Raw genomic sequence first — 19,400 nt, 5'->3', positions numbered from 1 at the left:
TGTGAAAACAAAATTAAATGTTATATAATTCTGCACAGAACAGGTATTTATCATCATTCTTTTACGCTCTCATAAGTAACAGGCTTTCTGTCAGAGTTGATTATATATAAAGCTTACTCTTATATTTAAGATATTGTAGAAATTAATGTGGTCTTTGGGGATAGCAAGCTATTGTTTGACACTTGCTATATGGCTTGTTTGTTGATTGTATTTATGGAACTCCCAGTATGTTAATTAGTTTCCTACCATCTTTTAATAATTGATTATCATCTAAAAATACTGTTAGCTCAAGTTAGAAATGCAAACTGTTAAATTACTTTGAAAGGTTCTCTTAAAACGTGGTAAATTTACTCAAAGTAGCTCAAACACAAAACAAAGGTAGTTGCGTTTTTAATCCTGCATTGTAAACAAGTGGATTTGATGCATCTGTTTTGGCTTCTTCAAGTGGGATGGCTGTTCAGTGTTGTGAAGACTATGCTTAGCGTGACCTGACTGCATACAAAAGATTTCTTAAATGGTTCTTGGCAAAGTTTTTGGTGTGTTATGTTGAGGGACTAACACTCTTCAAAGTGCATACCTTAAGTGTTATGCACAGCTCTTCCTTATGTTCTTCAAGCCCTGTACAATGTAAATAATTTATATAATAAGAGAATAATAATGAAGTTTGTTCCAGATCCTAACTGAAATAGAGCATTCTATTCAGCTTTGATCAGGATATGGCGATATGGACCCTTCAGAAGTCTAGTGGAATTTAGGTTTGCTATAAGGAGGTTTCTTAGTCTGAGGGACTTTAGGGAGATTCCTGAATACCATTGCATTGAGTGGTAATCTTCAGGCAGATCTGCTGGAAGAATGGTAGATAGCATGTCATATTGCCAGATTTGAAGAAAGAACCGGGGAATGAAAGGCAGGTCTCTTCCATGCATTAGTGTGTGAAATACAGATATCCAGCTACAGGGCACAGCAAATTGCAAAAATTGTTTACTTGTTCTCAAAAGCAAAGGAGTTGGTTTTAAAATGACTCCCAAAGTGAGCAATACCTGTTCACTGAAAGAATTAAGACTTTTCAATACTGATAGTGTTAGTTGTTACATAGCAGATCTCTGTCTTCACTACTTCGAATTTTTGTTTAATTCTACAGAATAGAAATGTCGTTAACAACTTAAGCCAGTTTTGGACAAATTAACTTCACTTCCTGACATAAGAGTGTTTCTGTGGAAGGGAATTGATGGTTGTAGCATCTGGGTGTTTTATTTCAAAAAGTGAAACAGGCTGGCTGGGAAAGAGGCATAATTAAGACAGCAATTTTATTTTGAAGATTCACAAGTTCTAAACTATGCTACAGATGACAGTGGTTGGCTGGTAGGGAAAGCTTTAGATCATGATTTAATAGATTAGTTTTTACTGGTTAGGAAACAGAGCACTAGCAAGAACCTTGGAAGTCACAAGGCTCCAGTCTTACAGTTGTGCTATCTGTAATATAAACTTTTCATGAACTTATCAGCTGTTTTCTAAGAATAGTTAGGTTATTTGTTCCATTTCTCTTGCAGTCCTCTAAAACACACTGTGAGGAAACAGTCTTTTTATGATTTCACTTATAATCTTGAGAACCAATTTCCACCTCTAACATTTTAATAGACTTCATGACCTCTATATATACTTGCATTTCTGGAAACATTATCCTCTAGATAAATCATTCTTTTCCCTTCATGGTGCTTGTTTCATCGATATAGATAGAATTTGTACACCCACTTGGCTTTTTTTTTTTTTTTTGCTATACTGACTAATTAAAGTATTTTTCATACCCTGCAGTCTCCAGTCAGCTGATTGCCCTTGCAGCCTTTCTCTGCAGCTGCTCTAATTGGAAATTCCTTGTGTGTTTGTGTTAGCTGTTTTAACTATTGTAATGAGAGTTACATGTAGCATTCCAGATGTCTCATCAGGGTGTTGTGCAGTGGCACTGTCTCTTTCTCTTTCTGCTCCAACAACTACATTCCAGAATTGTGTCTGTCCTCTTCACAGCTGTCTCACCTGAATGAACCTGGCTGCTGGGCAGCTGTGGGTTGGAATAACTGTTACATAGGTTGTTTGGTGCAGTTTATTTATTAAACTTGAACTACAGCTCATTTTTTCCATTAAAAAGGTTATCTAATATTCCTTTCATTTTTAATGTTATTTTCATGTAGATTTTCACATATTATAAAGACTATATATTTGTCTGTGCCTTCCCTCTTGAAAAATCATTAGTATTGCAGTTGCTGTTCCTCAGTCATTACAGAAATAATGTTTTCTTTGAAGTATTTACTTTAGAAAGGACAGTCGTATGTGTTTCCAGAATTCTGAGAAATGGATTTTTCTTGACTGCATTCATTTTTCTGTGATCCTGTTCTCCGTTTGTCACTGTTTTCATACCTGAGACAATATAGATAAGGATTTTAGTGGAGATTGGGGGTTAATTCATGAACATCCTTAATCTTCATCCCATTGTCCCTGTTTAGTATACACATTTTCTTTTCTTTTCCTACTTAGGTGCAAAAAAAGCCTTTAAAGACTAACTTTTTCATTTAGCTTTATTTTGTACTGTGTTCCTAAGATGCAGCTCTCTGTGCTGATTTTTCTTTCTCTTCTCTCTCTGTCCTCTGCTATTCTTGATATGATCTCTGCATGTTTCTGATGTCTTACTTGCACAATGTTATCAATGATTGGCTTGTCAAACACTGAGTTTTACCCCTTCAACGTGAGATGTGGATCCTTAAACATTTTGGCATCTTTGTGTTAAATGCTAGACTTCTGCCATATCTCAGATACCTTTGCTAACCTTCACTACCAAATTATTGGGGTGTATGCAGCTGAAATTCAAAGACCAGTTATAAACCCATTTGGGATTTTTCATTCTTTATTTAAATAAAAATGCAGTAATATGTGGATTATGTTGTGAGCAGCTGTCTTACAATGTCCTCAGTAGTTAGTAAGTATGGTATAGAAATAATGGAGTCATTTGCTGCTTCAGTAGCTATTTCGTAAACTTATCAGCTATTAGCTACAAATAACTAAGCTTTTCCACTGAAGTTTGATTTGTTCTTCATTTTGTGTCTAGGTAATTAATGTCCTAAAATGATACTGTTCACCTTATTTTTATCTGACATTGAAGATCTGCATCAAACACTGATGCTATGACAAGTGGACCGTTAGTCTAATGTCTTTAACAGAACCTGTTTTACCTACTTCCCTTTCCCAAAGGATTTGACCTAAGCAGATTTCTGGTTTTGTTGACTGTTCTATTTCTTCCAGCTTGACACATCACTGACATATTCTTCTACTCTTCATCTCCATTTTGAATATTGTGTGTTCCTCAGTACTTGAATTCTTAGACATGAGTGCTGTCTCACCACACTGTGGCTGCTCTGTCATGTTTTGTTCTGCACAGCATGCCAATAACTTAAACCTGTGACTCGGACAAACAGACACAACCAGATAATTCATGGTGCTCATTAAAGATACAGCCTGATTTTCATCATCCTGTCTTTTTATCCATTCTTTGCCAGTTTTAACCGTGTATTAAGAACAGGTGTGAAAATGTCCCTGTAAAGTTTAAAATTCTGTGTATCAGTAATGCAGGCTGTATTCCAGAAGAGTTGTTTCCACAGATGCTTGAAGCTGATCTTTCAGAAAATTATTTTTAGAATAACCTACCCCACCATTTCTAAAACCTTCCTGATAATACTTGTCCCTGAGCTGCTTGTTTATCTTGTTATCAACTCATACGCCTAGCCACATTTCAGGACAACTTGGAAAAATTAAGTTATAATACTCTAGGAGATCCGTTTGTCACACGGTTTTCCTCCTGCCTGTTGTCTCCTTTCTTTTTCTTCCCTTCCTTCCCCCAGTTGTTAAGTAAATGTTTAGTTGGCAGGTTTTCATTTTATTATTAACATCCCATCTCTTTTTCTTAAGTGTCTTATTTTGTGACTTATAGTTAAACTATTTCTTGGACCCAGGAAAACTACTGTATGTGGCTTTATAAATGCAACCTTTTCTATTCAGAAGATTATCTTTGGTTTAGTGTGGATGATCCCACAGTAGTGTACTTCCCCCTCCCTGCCCCCTTTAGATACAATGCCTGGCCTTTCTTTATTAGAATTATAAGTATTTTTTCATCATACTTAGTTTATTGTTTGTATTTTGGGAAATGTGCAAACACCCAGTCCCCTTGATTGCTTTAATGCATAAGAAGCAGGGATGAAGGTACATGTGTACCAAATGCATCCAAAAGCATGAATCTTTGAAGTGTTGCTTTAATTCTTCGAAGTATATTTATCTTCCCATATCTTGCCCTTGAATTCCACACTAGTAGTCCAGGTTCTTACTTTTTTTGTTGCACAGACTTCTGCTGCTTTGTATCTCTTACACAATTTTTCTTTTGGCTCATGCATGCTAAATCTTAGTGATTTACCGACCCTGTGCCTTCTCTTTGCTACAAAATTACTGAAAGTCTTAAATACTTGAAGGCTGTTAATGTAAATTCTTTAAACTGTACATAATAAGGTATGCAATATGATTATCTTCTTTCTAGAATGACCTGTAAATTCAGTGCTTCTTGATTTGTCACATTCCATAACTTTAAATTTTAAAGTGCTTTACGATCACAAATTTTAGAAATTGAATTTCTATAGGCTCTTCAGGCTGTAAAAAGTACTCTGTTCTTTTTACATGCAGAGAAAGAGGAAAAGGATTGTATGAGGTAGATTCCCGTGGTTTTGGGTTTGGGTTTTGATGCCTCAGTCTTATTGCTTCCTGGGGGGTGTGGTGTGTGCATTAGATGTAGTAGTGTGAGGAGAGGATGATGGTGTTTGTTGTTTTTCCCTCTCTTTTGAGTAAAAGGATTCACAGACCTAGCCATTTTTTTCTTCTAGTGACTTAGTCACAGATAAACAAATGGCTGGAGAGAACCATTCTGCCAAATTAAATTTGATTTTAAATTATCTATTCAGTTCCCTGTATACTCAAATCCAATTTACTGATAGGAAGAAAGGTAAAGTAGTCTAACTGATTCCTCTGTTCTGCGTTCCTACAAGACAGCAGGTGAGATTCCGTATAACCTTATTTACCTTGTTTATCCACAGGTGCTTATTCTCTTAAACTAATTCAGCAACCTGCCTTTTGTGTCCTCCTGAGTCCCACCAAAATACACATTATATAATTAAGGTAGTGTGGTTCATTTTTAGATTTACATGCTGGGTAGTTTCTGCCAAGGAGGTTCAGCACAACACTAAAGCTTTAGCTGCTGTAACTTGCTGAGGCACTTGGTGTCATTTCTTATTCTTGAGAAAATCCTCTGGCAATTTGCAGTTACTATTAGCAGCCTTGAAGTTTTTATTTGGGATAAGAAAGTTCTGAGCTTTCACACATGCCTACCCTCTACACCCTTCTCAGTCTTCCCACGCAAACCATATGACCAATCATATGCATTATTGCAATTAGGATAATTAAGGTGGCACTGGAGTAAAATGCTAAAGTACAACTCGGTTTAAAAACAGAAGATGGCCTATATGTTTTTATATGCATACTCTGCATACTCTGATCCTGCTTTGTGCAGATGACACTAAGCTGGGAGGAAATGTTGATCTGCCGGAGGGTAGGGAAGGGTCTAAAGGGATCTGAACAGGCAGGACCACTGGGCTGAGTCCAATGGCATGAGGTTTAACAAGGCCAAATGCCGGGACCTGCCAATGGCATCTTGGCTTGTATCAGAAATGGCGTGACCAGCAGGTCCATGGAATGTCCAGCAACGAAGCTGGTGAAGGGGCTGGAGAGTGAGTCTTATGAGGAGCGTCTGAGAGAGCTGGGGTTGTTTAGCCTGGAGGAGGCTGAGGGGAGACCTCATTGCTCTCTACAACTACCTAAAAGGAGGTTGTAGAGAGGAGGGTGCTGGCCTCTTCTCCCAAGTGACAGAAAGGGACAGGACAAGAGGGAATGGCCTCAAGCTGCGCCAGGGGAGGTTCAGACGAGGTATCAGGAAAAAATTTTTCACAGAAAGAGTCATTGGGCACTGGCAGAGGCTGCCCAGGGAGAGGTGGTTGAGTCCCCATCCCTGGAGGTGTTTAAAAGACAGGTAGACGAGGTGCTCAGGGACACGGTTTAGTGGCAGGTAAGAGTGGCTGGACTCGATGATCCAAGAGGCCTTTTCCAGCCTGGTGATTCTATGATTCTATTCTGTGATTCTATGATTTCCTATAATAGAAGTTGATATTACTGGGAAGTAACTTGCGTTAGTACTGAGTTGTTTTCATTTGTGAGTTGTATGTATAGTTATATATATATCATCTGAGCCTGTTAATAGAAAATACTTTCCTTTCTTATAAAAGCGGTAAAATTTTCATTAGAAAACCTATGTCTTTTAAACATACGAAGTGCTGTTGCTCTTTGTAGTGGTCTTGCCAATTCCACTAAGCTATATTGTCTTGCTTAACTTTAAATGAAAAAAATACTTTATGAATAAAAATCCTGTCAACTATTGTTTCTGTCCAGTTGAAAAGGCCATATTTTAAAATCACTGTTAGTTTGATGATGTTAGATACTTGACTTGTAATTACTTAATGAAACATTTTTTTAAATGAACACTTTCTTTTAATTAATTTTTCTCCAGTTTGGTGTGATGTTACCTGTCTTTAAAGATATTTTGCTTGAACTGGAAATTCTTTTCTTTTTTTAATTTCCTTTCGCTTTCCACTAGATTACTGTTTACAAAAGTCAAATTGGAGTCCTTGTGCAGAGGCCCAGATGAAGCACTCCTTACCTGTAAACACATGCTCCAGATTTGGAAATCCTGCTACAATCTCACTAACCCAAGGTAGGATACTGTAGAATTCTAGTCTGCCTTGTACCTTGCTCAGTAGCCTTTCAGGGCAATACTGTGTCAGCAGTCCTGCTTTTATGCGATCTGGTGTTTTGTGTGAACAAACTAGTCCCCTGGGAATCTGGAGACTTAAGTGCAAAGATTCCAGTTGATGGACATGCAGAAACTACCCAGAGTTCTGTGAAGTAAGGTCTACCAAAGCTAATAAACCCCTCAGTGATGAGGGCGGATTACGGAGATTGGGTAACTGGCATTCTTCGTGATGGGGCTCAATGTACTGATATTGATTCCTCCTCTCTAGTCTGGCTTACAGAATCTTTTATACTGGCTAATGGAGAGATTGCTGTAGTGTAAATTTTGTTCAAGGATTTTCACTAAATAAAATGAAGAAAGACTAGATGCTAATTAAGACTATAGAAACATCAAAGGTCACATGGAAAAATATGATGAGCTTGCAAAGTCAGCACAGCTTTTTTTTTAAAGGGAGATCTTACTTATGAACCCATTTAGGTTCTTCAAAGGCATTAGCAAGTATTACGATAAATTGATATAGTCCTATTTGGGTTTCCAAAATGAGGATGTGGAGGAAAAGCTTGGGAAGGGACCCAAGTCTGTCACAGCACATTGAGACTCTGATACCGCTCTATGGAGCAAGAAGCAAGACACGGATTATAGAAAGCAAGTACGTCAGCAACCAGGGAGGTTTGAGCTGAATTATTGTCAACTTGAAGTCACTGAACTAGCAGCAGGGACGTTCTAACTTAGTGGTTGGTGATTTATTTTAGTTGGCTGGTTTTATGTGGGGGGAAGGGGATTTGAGAGTTTATTGTCAGAATGCTGTGCTGTGTGGAATAATTAGAATTTCTATGTAAGCTTAATTTCAGTGAGGCTTTGCACGTACTCCAACACAATTTTTCACCTTTCATTTCTGCTTTTACATCCTCTACACTGACCAGGGCTCTAATCATGGCTTGTCATTACATTCTTTGTTGTTCTTGTGGTAAGAGCTATAGTGTCATGTTAAATACATGTTAAGTAATGCTTCCTTCAGACATCAGCAGTGACTGTGAAAACTTACTCTTGACTGTGTCAGCTTCAGACAGCAATGTTTCCTAACTGTCATGTCACCATTCTCCTTCAAGAACATCTAAGTGGAAAAATTAGCGAGGGCTACTTTGCATCTGATAGCTTTTACTCTTTTTTTATCTTGACATTTAAAGCTTTTCTTGAAATTCTCATCTATGGTAGCAGATTAAAATCAAATAAATAGTGGACAGGAACTGTGGATAAGTGTAGTGATGGAAGGGGACAAGTTTCACAAATCACAACATTTATAGTCAAATCAAACAGTGAATATGGATACCAAGCTCTAACCTTTCTTTGGATGGTACGTGTGAAATTCAAGGGCTGAATACCTTCATGTTGTATCGCAATGATCCAGATCTGCCTGACTGGGATAACAATTATCACTCAGACCTGGAGTCTGATTGGATTCTGTTCACCTAACTGTACTCAAGATGTAGTGAAGAATGACGATGCAAGATTGTTGTGAAAACTTAGATTTTCCGACCTCTGTAATTTTAACACATACTTAGCTTTGTTGAAAAGCATTATTTGAAAATTATATCTCCCGCTGGAAATGGAGCTTTTTTCAAATGGCACTTTAAGGGCTTTTAATCATTTGAAACCTTTTTACAATGTCAGTTTTCAAAGATTTAAAAATCCCTTATGCTTACTTGAAATATCTTTTTCTGTTCTGTCTTAGACTGAAAACTAATATTGATATAACAGTTTCCCAATGACTTAAGAACTCACTTTTTGGATAAGCTGTATTTTATGTTAAATTTTTCTTCTTGAAATTATTCAGATTTTGTGTAGTAAACTTGGGTTCAGTGTCCTCAATAATCTTTTAATAATGAAAATAAAGTATGTATAACTAGATAAACTACTCAAAGTAAGGGTAAAAATGCAACACTGCCTTACCTTTGTTCAGCTGATTTAGAACAATTTTCTTTTGTCTTTAAATAGCATGCGATCATTTCCCTTATTAGATGGTTAATATACATTTAAAACTTATTTTATGGTGCAAGGCTTGGGAGATTTAAATGTTTATCTTCAGCTTGCTGCTTGAAGTTCATTAGAAAACAGTTCCAATTCTTTTCTAGTTCTTAGTTTGCATGAGGAAAACAGTACAAACCACAATGCCAGGGCCGTTCTTAAAAGATACTTGCATTAAGCCTGGCTCTCCTTGTCAGCAGCATTTGGCATGTCATTGCCTGTGGATTGAGGAAGTAATTAATCCAGAAATGTGCACCAACTGATATGACAACTGTAGCTGATAGTGTGTGTCCCAGAAAGTTCCCTCCTGCTTCCTGTGGATTTCTGTAACAGCATCATTTTGTAAGGAAATCAGTCATGCAATAATTTTAGGGTAATGGAAACTTTTATTTATACTGTTTTAGTAACAGCTATACAAAGAGAGGAAGTTGTTTCACTGCTTTTTGAAGTGTACCACTATAAGGAGTTTCTGGAAGGCTTCTTGCCCTTCTCTCAGTTCAAATTCAGAAGGAGGGGATTTAAAAATTAAGGCAAATGGAAAGGTGGTACTGATTTCTAGTCTTGCTGTTTAGTTTAAAGTCTCTCAGGCTTTACTTTAAGCTGGGAATTTTATGGAGTTTTTTTCTTTTTAGAGGTAATCAGACAGAAGGTTGCACTTCGCTAAGTTGAGCTAACAGCCCAATTACTTTAAATCTTAATTATTTATAAGTTTGTGAGGTGCTTTTTTTATACATGAGATTTTAAAAGAAGCATTAATTGATACTGAATAGTACCAGATTTATAATCCTAAAAATGAAATTGTATTAACCATACAATATTAAGGCAGTGCCCATATGTGCTTCTTCACACTTTCCTGTCAATGATGTGTCTCAATACTCAGCTCATTTTAAGACGGAGCAGTTAGTTTTTCAGTCCCTATTCTTCCACTGAATCTTTGTAGTAATACTAGGAGCAATTAGTTTTCCAGCAAGTGTATCAAGAAGACAGCTGAGGGACAAATACTGGGTTACAAAGTAGAAATTAAGTGCATTTGTCCACAGGAGCCATCAGTGAAAACCACTGGTACTGCTTAGGCTCTTGAGGTGTTGGAAAATTCAAAACATTCATACTGCATCATCAGCATCGAATTCAAAGTTAGGCAGTTAATATGTATGTGTGCATATATACTTAAAAAACCCACCAAACCACAAACTCCCTCAAAACTCTAGAGATAAGTGGTGTCTTTTTATGTGAAATGTAGTTATGGTATCTTTATAATCTAAAATTAGATGTCCTCAGTTTATCATTTCTCTGCAGTCTGGGAAAAGTGTGAATTTTCAAAATTAGATGTGCCACCTTAGTTTCCTGTGATAGCCACACCTCATATTATATGAAAGTTTAAGGTACAGTAAATCCTTTCTGTAAAGCTGTTAGGTATAAATCAAATAAAAAAACCTACATTCCCTTCATGGTTATATTAATTGTGAAATCAGAATTGCTGAGGTAAATATGGATTTAGTTTTGCTGAGCTTAATTTTGTTTTAATGCAACCAACTTAATGCACTGTGAGTGGTTAGTGGTGCTTGCAACTAAATTTGTTCATGGCAAAAACTTTTTTATAGCAAGAACCTTTGTGGGAGGAGGGCAGCATGCAACTTGTATCTCAGTATATAATTTTCTCTTTTAACAGCTTACAATTTCTATACTTCATTACAGTGATTCCGGACGTGGGAGCAGTCTCTTAGACAGAGCTATTGCTGATAGACGACAGCTTAATACAATTACGTTACCAGATTTCAGTGATCCTGAAACGGGTAAGAACTGCATTTGAACAATAAAACAGTTAAAATGGTCAGGCCATAGCTAGATTTTGGATTAGATTTTTTTGCTTTTTTTTGCAAAATGAAATTATGTTTTCATTATTGTCATGGAAGTGGAAATAGTTGTGCAATATACTTTTTTTTTCATTTTTATCTATGAAGTGCTTGCTAGCCACGTTCTTTGAACATTAAAGTACCTGTAGTATGTATCTTGCTGAGCTTAGTAGTATTTTCTTGTGCAAGGGCTAAAAATCAGTTTGCTGAAGCAGTCTGTTTGCCAAGTCTATGCTTTTCTGTCCAGTTGGTATTTGCAAATAATTTCTTTTTAAAAGGTAAATCAGAAAAATATCAGTAAATTTTTAATTTCAAAAAACCTGAAAACATAATGGGTAATTAAATTCATTAAAATCTCTAATATATTTTAAAATATAATTAAATTGGTGGATTGGCTTACTGTAGACATAGGTTTGACATTATAAGCAAAATGTATTTATTGCAAATCATGTATGATGTGATCTTTTGATATGAGTGTAAACAATTGTGGTGTATAGGTGCTCTGTGTAAGAGCTAAGATTGTTACATGTCAGTAAATATTTACAATATGTAGATTGCCTATTTTATTACATTGGGTTTTTACAATGCAAACCGATACACCTAAAAAGTCATATAACCAAAACGCAGGTAAGCCATGCATCCTGTGAAATTGCAGAAGGGGTTACCATGATAATGCTAGTGCCAAAAACCCTTACAGTATGTTACTTGAATTTTAAATATTGAGAGTTTTCTACTTCCTGGGTTTTATCTCAAAACTGTAGCAAGCTTTTCCTGGCACCTGTCAGATGTGAGCTTCTCCTTAATCAGACTTTGACACAAGCAGCTTATGGGAAAGTTGCCAGCCTCTGAATTAGAATACACTGACCCAAAAATTACATTACACATTTCAATGTATCTTATCTCTTTGTTCAATATTAGAATTTTGCAGTAGAGAGAAGTCCAGATTAGATATTTAACTATTGAAAGTTAAAGTTGCATCTATTGTTCAGTCAATTTTGAAATCATGTAAAAATAGGAAGTGTTCTGTGCTTACTACAGTGGCAAGGAGTTTTGATTACAAAGCTCAGGTCGCCTGATTTCAAAGAATTGCAGTATGATATGGTCTGAAGTATGGCGTTATTTGACCTGCTGCTCCTAATGTGGAATTTTCTGCCTCGTTGTAGTTGTATGAATAAAACGAATAAGATAAATTTATATCGTACTATAGTGATTATATCATTCTATAGTGATTATTAAAGATTTTAAAGGTCTTATATGCATGTATATAGACATAGATATGGGTAATTTATGTATTCATAATCTATTTTATGCTTGTTGAGGGGATTGTTTGGGAGGTCTTTTGTGGTTAGTTGTGGGGTTTTGTTTGTGTTTTTTCCCACAGAGACACAAAGCTCTTGATCTATACATTTGAGGTATCCTATTTTATATCTGCCACATTGAAAGCATAACAAATTGGTGCTTTTTAAAGACTGCATATTCCACAATGCTTTTAAAGTGAATATGAACCCTCATCCAAAACAGTGAGCTTTTCAAGAATCTTGCCCCAGATGCAAATAAAAAAAAACTCCCCTTCCTAACTTTGCTTGTCACCTGTGATGATCCTCTTTTCCTGTCTAGTCTGAGTTCAGCCAGTCTACATGCCAAGAAATGAGAGCTGTAATTTGAATCTGAAGTGTTACATACTTGCAAATTGAATTTTAAAATACTTAAAAAATATATATCTAGCTGAAATGGATGTAAAACATTCTTTTTATTAGATGTATCAAGACGTTGAAATTTTTAAAAAAGTATCAAAACCCAGCTTTTACCAATCCCATACGGAGAAATGATTAAATGTTTCAAGTTTAAATTTGTGTAAGCTTTCAAGTATATAAAGAGTGTATCGTGGATTTCTTACAAGGCTAGACTGTTAATTTTGATGCTCTGATCAATAACTGTAGCAAATCTACTTATGTTTGCCTTCTATTTCAGCTAGTTTGCCATGACTGGCATGCACTCATATTTGTATGTGTTGATAAAAGAAATAAATATAGAGGTAAAAAAGTTCTGATGGGTCAATCACTGAAGTCAAATCTCAGAGGGAGGCAGGCACATTTCCTATCCAAAGATAGATATGCATATGCAAATCACTTGAAACTCAGTTGGCTATTTTGGTTAAGGTAAGTAATACTCAGTCTTTTTAAAAACAGATTATTCAGTTTGCTGTATATTGGTTGCAGTCCATACAGTTTATCATAGGAGGAAGAAATAGTAGCTGAGTTTTAGTACTTTGTTTTCATTTCCCCTTAAATATATTTTACAAATTTATACATTACAACATAGGAAAAAAATATTTAATTTGTTTTTTTTTTTTAATCTAGTTTACTATAGAGGAAGAATACACATGAGTACACTGTTGGTTTGGGGGTTGTTGTTTTTTTTTATGTTGCTTTCATAAGAAGTCCTATTTATTTTATATAAAAGCCATTTCTGTCATATTGAATGGTGAAATAAATACTTCACGGTTTTTGGCATCCATGAGTCCATTAAACCCTGTTCTTGAATCTTCTTTTCTTTCCCACCCCTCCACACCCTTATCATTCTCTTTGTTTCGCTTTTTAGCCTCTGATACTTCCTCATCTTCTCTCTCAAGAACAGAATCTCCTCTCCAACTGTTTGTATCTTCTCATCTTCCTCATCCTCATCCTAAACCAGATACCTTTGTCTGGCCCCATGCTGCCTCTCCATACTGTGACCAAGTTCCTGAGCCCTGTTCACCTTCTCACTGTAAACTGGTTTTCTATTCCTGATGGGCGTATTAGTTTGTGCTGTACTTTTCTGATAATCTTCGTAACTGATAAACTGTGTGTTTAACCAATTTAAGTTTCAATAGTGTCAGTGAAATCTGGCCTTCCAGATGCAGCTCATTAACTACTGAATAGATCTTAAGAGTTTCATGAGAACTGACTGTTTTATTGATCCTGAAAGAGGTAAAGTTACAGATGTATTTAATACTTTGTTCTCATGACTCTTATGGAAAATGCTAGGTGCTTGGTAAAAGAGGTTATTAGCCAAGACTGCTTCATAGCATTTACTGCTGTAAGTTATTTCCATCGCTGGCATTTTTGCCTAACAAGATACACCTCTGCACAGAATTTCCTTCTTATCTATATGGTTTTTAATGATGTAATTTCAGAATTCCTTAGCCAATTGTATGCAAAACCTTAAAAGAAAATTCATATGAAGGAAAGAATTGCCAAAATATCTGTATATTTTCATAATGGGCATATTGGAATGATTCGGAGGTATTAGAGCAGTGAAAATCAGCATTATGCTGCTTCAAGTCAAGAGCTGTTCTGTTCATTGAAATGATGCCAGCTTAGATGTGCTGTAAGTTCAGTCCTCGTGTTGTTTAAATACAAACTGTACAGTAGCGCTGCCAAAGTAGTTCAGGTGGCAGAGTAAAAATCAACATAGTTTTCCAGCTATTACTTTTTTGCAGTTTTTCATTTCTGTTAAATTGTCCTTCACTTATAGCTTTATGCATGGTGCTGTTATTGTCACCACATTTACTGTAATTCAGTCTTAGGAAATTTATTTTTGATATCTGTCCTTTAACAGATACCATGTCAAAGGTATTAATTTTCTAACAAAATGTAGAAAATAAATCTTTCAGTATTAGAAAAATTCACTTGTTAAAATAGCTAGCATGAGACCAGAGTTCTGAAAATGCTAGTTCAAATGTAAGTCTGTAGCTGGATATTAAGGAAAGTGCTTCCTATAGGCTTCGGGAAATCTGTGTCCTACAGAAGCTTAACTATTGAAGTCTGACTTTCTTCTTGAAGCATTTGAACAGCTGAATGACAGCTTTACAGGTTTGGCTGTCACTGAGCTGAACTTGCTCAGACCTACTCTATAAATGTACGTCCCAGTCAGCATTAAATTCCATCATCTTTGCAGAGGTACAAGCTAATAAGAACTCACTCAAGAATAAAGGCAAATTGGAAGAACGCAGAAGCCCAAGCACAGATTCTATTATGTAAAGCCCAAGTTTTCCATTTCCAAGCTACTGTGTCCTCAGGGCTTCCACCGTATGCATGAGAAGTAGCTGAACCATGAAAAAAACCCCAGATATTGGAGTCCTTTGTATAGTGTGAATAATTAATGGAAGTTAAAGCTTGCTATCTTTTAGTAAGTAGAGGTTTGCCTAGATGCTTACAGCATGTTAGTAGAGTTACCAGGGCTGAAAATCTTGTGTTTAACAGCTTGCTCAGTTCAATTTTTTTCTAGTGCAAGAAGCAAAAGGCACTTTGTATTATTGACTTGACTTCCAGTTTCTGTTGAACAGGAACATGATTTTAGTGGTGCAGCAAAGGCTCTCTGAAAATATTTATTGTAAACTGTAATCTTATTTCGTTTTTTAATCTTTTGAAATCCTGTAAACCTGTTTACTGTTTGAAGATTATCAGAAGTCCTCTGGCTTTCTTGGAGTTCTTGACTTATATATATATATTTTTTTTTTCACCTTCATTCTTTTGGTTTTAATTTATGCTTTGATGTGTTCAAAGGCAATCCAGCAGATGCTTACTTTCATGGTTTTTACTCCCTTTTTTCAGTTTGTAAGTAGTCTTCACTGTGCAGTTCTATTAATTTCTTGAGGACTTAAATCACCTTTTCCTTCACCACAAAGCATATGTGTTTTGTCCATCAGTACTGGAAGTTTGATCGTGTGTAAAGCAAGGCTGATGCTCTTTGCCCATTCAGTCACCCCAAGGGCTGTAATCTTATGAGATCTGAATATACTCAACTAACACTTGCATTTAATAATTAAAGAGGCAGTATTCAGTTCTAGAGGACTGCAAATAAAGATATGTTAGGAAGGTGTTGTATAACATAATGGCCAGCTGCCACTAGTTTATATTGGAAAAGATTTTATGCCACTGCTGTTCCTTTGGTGTATGTTGGTCCAGAATGCAACATTGCAACTGCTGTCATAAGTTATAGTAACTACTGCTATATCTTGCTATACAAATTTTGCTTGTGGAATGAATTTCTTAAGAGTACACTTCAAAATAATCAAATTATGAAAACAAACTAAATAATAAGAGTATGAAGTATATAGATAAATAAAAATATCTACTACTTTAATCAGGATGTGAAATAACATTTTTTTCCTCTAACCAGTTGCATTATAAAGCTGTGTGTTTAGACTTGACTAGTAAATTATGGATTTTTTTCATTGATTACTTTATTTCAGTGATGTATTAGTCCTGCAGAAGGTACTGCCTCTTTTTATCACGCTTCTTTTAGCACAAGAGTTCTCTGTGTCACACCACTGATGTTCTTACTGCCAGCTTTGTCTGCATGTCAAGTTGAAAATCATGGTTTTTTTCCTGTTTTTCTCCTGCATGAGCATTGCTGTTAAAGCATTTTTTAAATTTGTGTAAATGTTGAAACATTGAAAACATGATGAATATAGAAATGTTTAGTAATATTCTCTTTTGTGGTATAAAAAGAAATCCTATTAGAATGTTTTTTTGTCAGTTGATATGAACATGTTTCATAAAGGATGAAAAGTTCATTCTTTTACTCATTTTCAGAAGGAAAATGTATATTGCCAAGTTTTTTGGTTTTTTTTCCTTCAAGCCTGCATGACAGCTAAATGCTGATACAGTCTATGTCTTAGTTCATGTCCATTAGGCTACATTGAAGAATTTGTTGGGAAATTACCAAGTAAAGAACTGAAGAAGTCATAGCACACTTATTTACATAGGCTGAGTTACAAATTATATTTAAAAGATAGGTTTCATGTAGACTCATGTAATATTTATCTTAAGAAAAGCCTGAAGAGAATAGATTGAACACGCTGTTGTTCACGGAAATTGAATTCTAGGTGTGATTAAGAAAAGAAAGGTTTCTGTGGGAAATCTACCTGCTGGTAGTTTTTCTGTTTGAGATTGAATTGAAACTTTGACATAACCATAATTGTTGCAGATACTATGGTGAGTAGAAGCTCTGTAAATTCTTGATAAATGTCACTATGGTAAACTTCATTGGGAGGTTACACATTTTGGTTTAGAAACATTTTATTATGTTTAAGGACTTCTGTCACATTTTGCAGCGTGCAGTGTGGTTGTGATTCCAGATGTTAATCAATACATAATTTAAGTAGTCAATTTTAGATCATGCAAAGACAGTCTGTGTTTCGCCCTTGGCCTTTTAGGTATAAACAAGCTTCAGAACAAAACTAAACAAATGAGAGTCAGTAGCCAGCATCCATTCTGGTGATTTATTACTTTTGCAGACATCATGCGTTTATATTTCAAAACAAACACTGTTTGCTGTTTGTGGTATTTGGAGGGAATTTTTTCTGGATACTTAAATGTCACGCTGTGACAGCAGGTCTATAATTTGTCTGGGAAAAGCAAGGATATTTGCTTGCACGAAAGAAAGTAAAATTTGAACCCAGAAATTACTGCTACTCTATCTGAGCATTTGAAGGAAGCTATAACTGAGAGAATTGTAACACTAGAAGTGGGGATATGTTTGTGTTTGGCTGAGGATACTGAACATAGACCAAAGAAAGAAAAATACAGATAAGGCTTGGAAGAGAGAGCAGAATTTACGATTAAACCAACAGTAACTGGCTACATAGGACCTGTGATGCCTTCAGCAGAATTTAAGATCCAGTCTTTACCCCCAGTTTCTCACAAACCGCTAACATCTTCACCAATTGTAGTTGAAGATATTATACATTTTACAATTTTAACGTGACTACAAAGATCTGAAACTGGGGACCTCTGGATTAGAACAAGGAACAAGTAGTTCAGATAAGTTAGTTCTAATAAGAAAAGAGCTAAAAAACTTTGGAAGAAGATTGGAAAAAGCTTTTTAGTGCACAGAATCTTTAAAGTATCTTTAAATTATTTTAGTTGTTTGCAAAATGAAAGCTTACTAATTGTGTTTTAACAGAACAGCTAATTGTGGCAATACTAAAGAAGCATTTAGAGGTTTATAGGTTAGAACTATCAACCTCAAAGATGCCACATCAGGCAGTGTCAAAAAACTACTGTTATTTTGAAGAAGAAAGAAAAAGGTATGAGCAGAGGTGTGAAAGTGTGATAAGGGATACAGTGGCTGTGCTGGTTAGATATGCAAGACTGTACTAGAGGTTGTGCATCCTCGTTTTGGAAACTGTATAGCCCTGTGCTTGGTATCTCTCTCAACAGCCACTGCAAGGAGGGCTTTTATTTAAATAAGCAAAACCAAAGACCAATTATTAATGCTCTTGTGCTGTTTTGCAACATCCTTGTGTTCTCTACATTTTAAATAAGACTGAAGCAGTTCAAAGGCTGGGATTTCCAATCAGCTCTGTAGAAGATTGCACCAAAGTTTCTTTGTGTGCTATTTAACATTCATCTTCAGACTTAAACCTCAAGATTTGGGATGTTGTTTAGAGACACCTTAAATTTAGTCTATTATGTTGAATAACCTGCAGTCTGAGTTCCTAAAAAGATAATTGGTCCATATTGAAATTTAGATTATTAATATTAATGATTAATTTAGAATATGTTTATATATCAGCTGTATTAATTTAGTGAAAGATAGGAGTTAACTGTTTTCTAGAAATTTGATTGAAAGGAGGACACTTGAAGATTATTACTTTGCATATGTGTGTGTTTTCCTCAGAGTACTAATTGCTGCAATATATTAAGGGATAACTTCTTCCTAAGCAGGAACTATAAGCAATATGAATAATAATACTTGAAATATAATTCTGTTATAGAAAGATGTTGTTTGAAAAAAAAAGGCTTTTTCTTTTTTCTGCCACTAAGAATATAGTCCAAGGTAGGGGTTAATTACAATAGGAAGCACTTTGTATCCACTCTGTTTTAACATTAATGTAGGTGGCATTGCAGCTCATAAGAATTTTATCATGGTATAGTTCTTTTTTTTTTGATAGAAATGAATGTACAAAAAGTTTAAATAATATATTACCATATGTACTTCATGGTTTAGTACAAGAAGCTTAAAATCTAACAGCACACTTTCTATATGAAATTACTTGTGGCCTGGGTAGCAACCAGAGTCTTTGCTTTAAACAACAGAAAATATGGGCACTTTTTAATACTAAACTGAAAACTTGCTTTTCAGAAGGAAGGGATTAGATGATGTGGCTGTGGATATAGTCTTCTTGGACTTCAGTAAATCCTTTGACACAGTTTCTCACAGCATTCTGCTTGAGAAACTGTCAGCCTCTGGCCTGGACAGGCGCACACTCTCCTGGGTGGAAAACTGGTTGGATGGCCGGGCCCAGAGAGTGGTGGGAAATGGTGTGAAATCCAGCTGGAGGCCAGTGACAAGTGGGGTTCCCCAGGGCTCAGGGCTGGGTCCAGCCCTGTTCATTGTCTTTATCAATGACCTGGATGAAGGCATTGAGTGCACCCTTAGCAAGTTTGCAGATGACACTAAGCTGGGTGGAAGTGTTGATCTGCTGGAGGGTCGGGAGGCTCTGCAAAGGGATCTGAACAGGCTGGACCGCTGGGCAGAGTCCAATGGCATGAGGTTTAACAAGGCCAAATGCCGGGTCCTGCACTTGAGGCACAACAACCCTGTGCAGCTACAGAATAGGAGAGTTCTGGCCAGAAAGCTGC

General features: G+C 36.0%; 1 protein-coding gene across 4 annotated transcripts in view; it reads left to right on the top strand.

Annotated features, from left to right (window-relative positions):
* TTC7B (tetratricopeptide repeat domain 7B) overlaps positions 1-19,400 on the top strand; it is a 129,937-nt gene that overhangs the window by 77,211 nt on the left and 33,326 nt on the right. Inside the window, exons 16-19 of one of the 4 annotated variants that reach the window (XM_069858698.1) lie at positions 6,734-6,850; positions 10,610-10,707; positions 13,369-13,533; positions 15,315-15,365. In XM_069858698.1, coding sequence (XP_069714799.1) covers positions 6,734-6,850; positions 10,610-10,707; positions 13,369-13,533; positions 15,315-15,365 — 431 coding nt within the window. The remainder of the gene's footprint in view (positions 1-6,733; positions 6,851-10,609; positions 10,708-13,368; positions 13,534-15,314; positions 15,366-19,400) is intronic. The other 3 variants (XM_069858700.1, XM_069858699.1, XM_069858701.1) reach the window with 3 other exon arrangements.

This window comes from Phaenicophaeus curvirostris, chromosome 5 (genome assembly GCF_032191515.1).
Source record: "Phaenicophaeus curvirostris isolate KB17595 chromosome 5, BPBGC_Pcur_1.0, whole genome shotgun sequence".
Classification (NCBI taxonomy): domain Eukaryota; kingdom Metazoa; phylum Chordata; class Aves; order Cuculiformes; family Cuculidae; genus Phaenicophaeus; species Phaenicophaeus curvirostris.
This window is presented reverse-complemented; position numbering and strand designations above follow the sequence as displayed.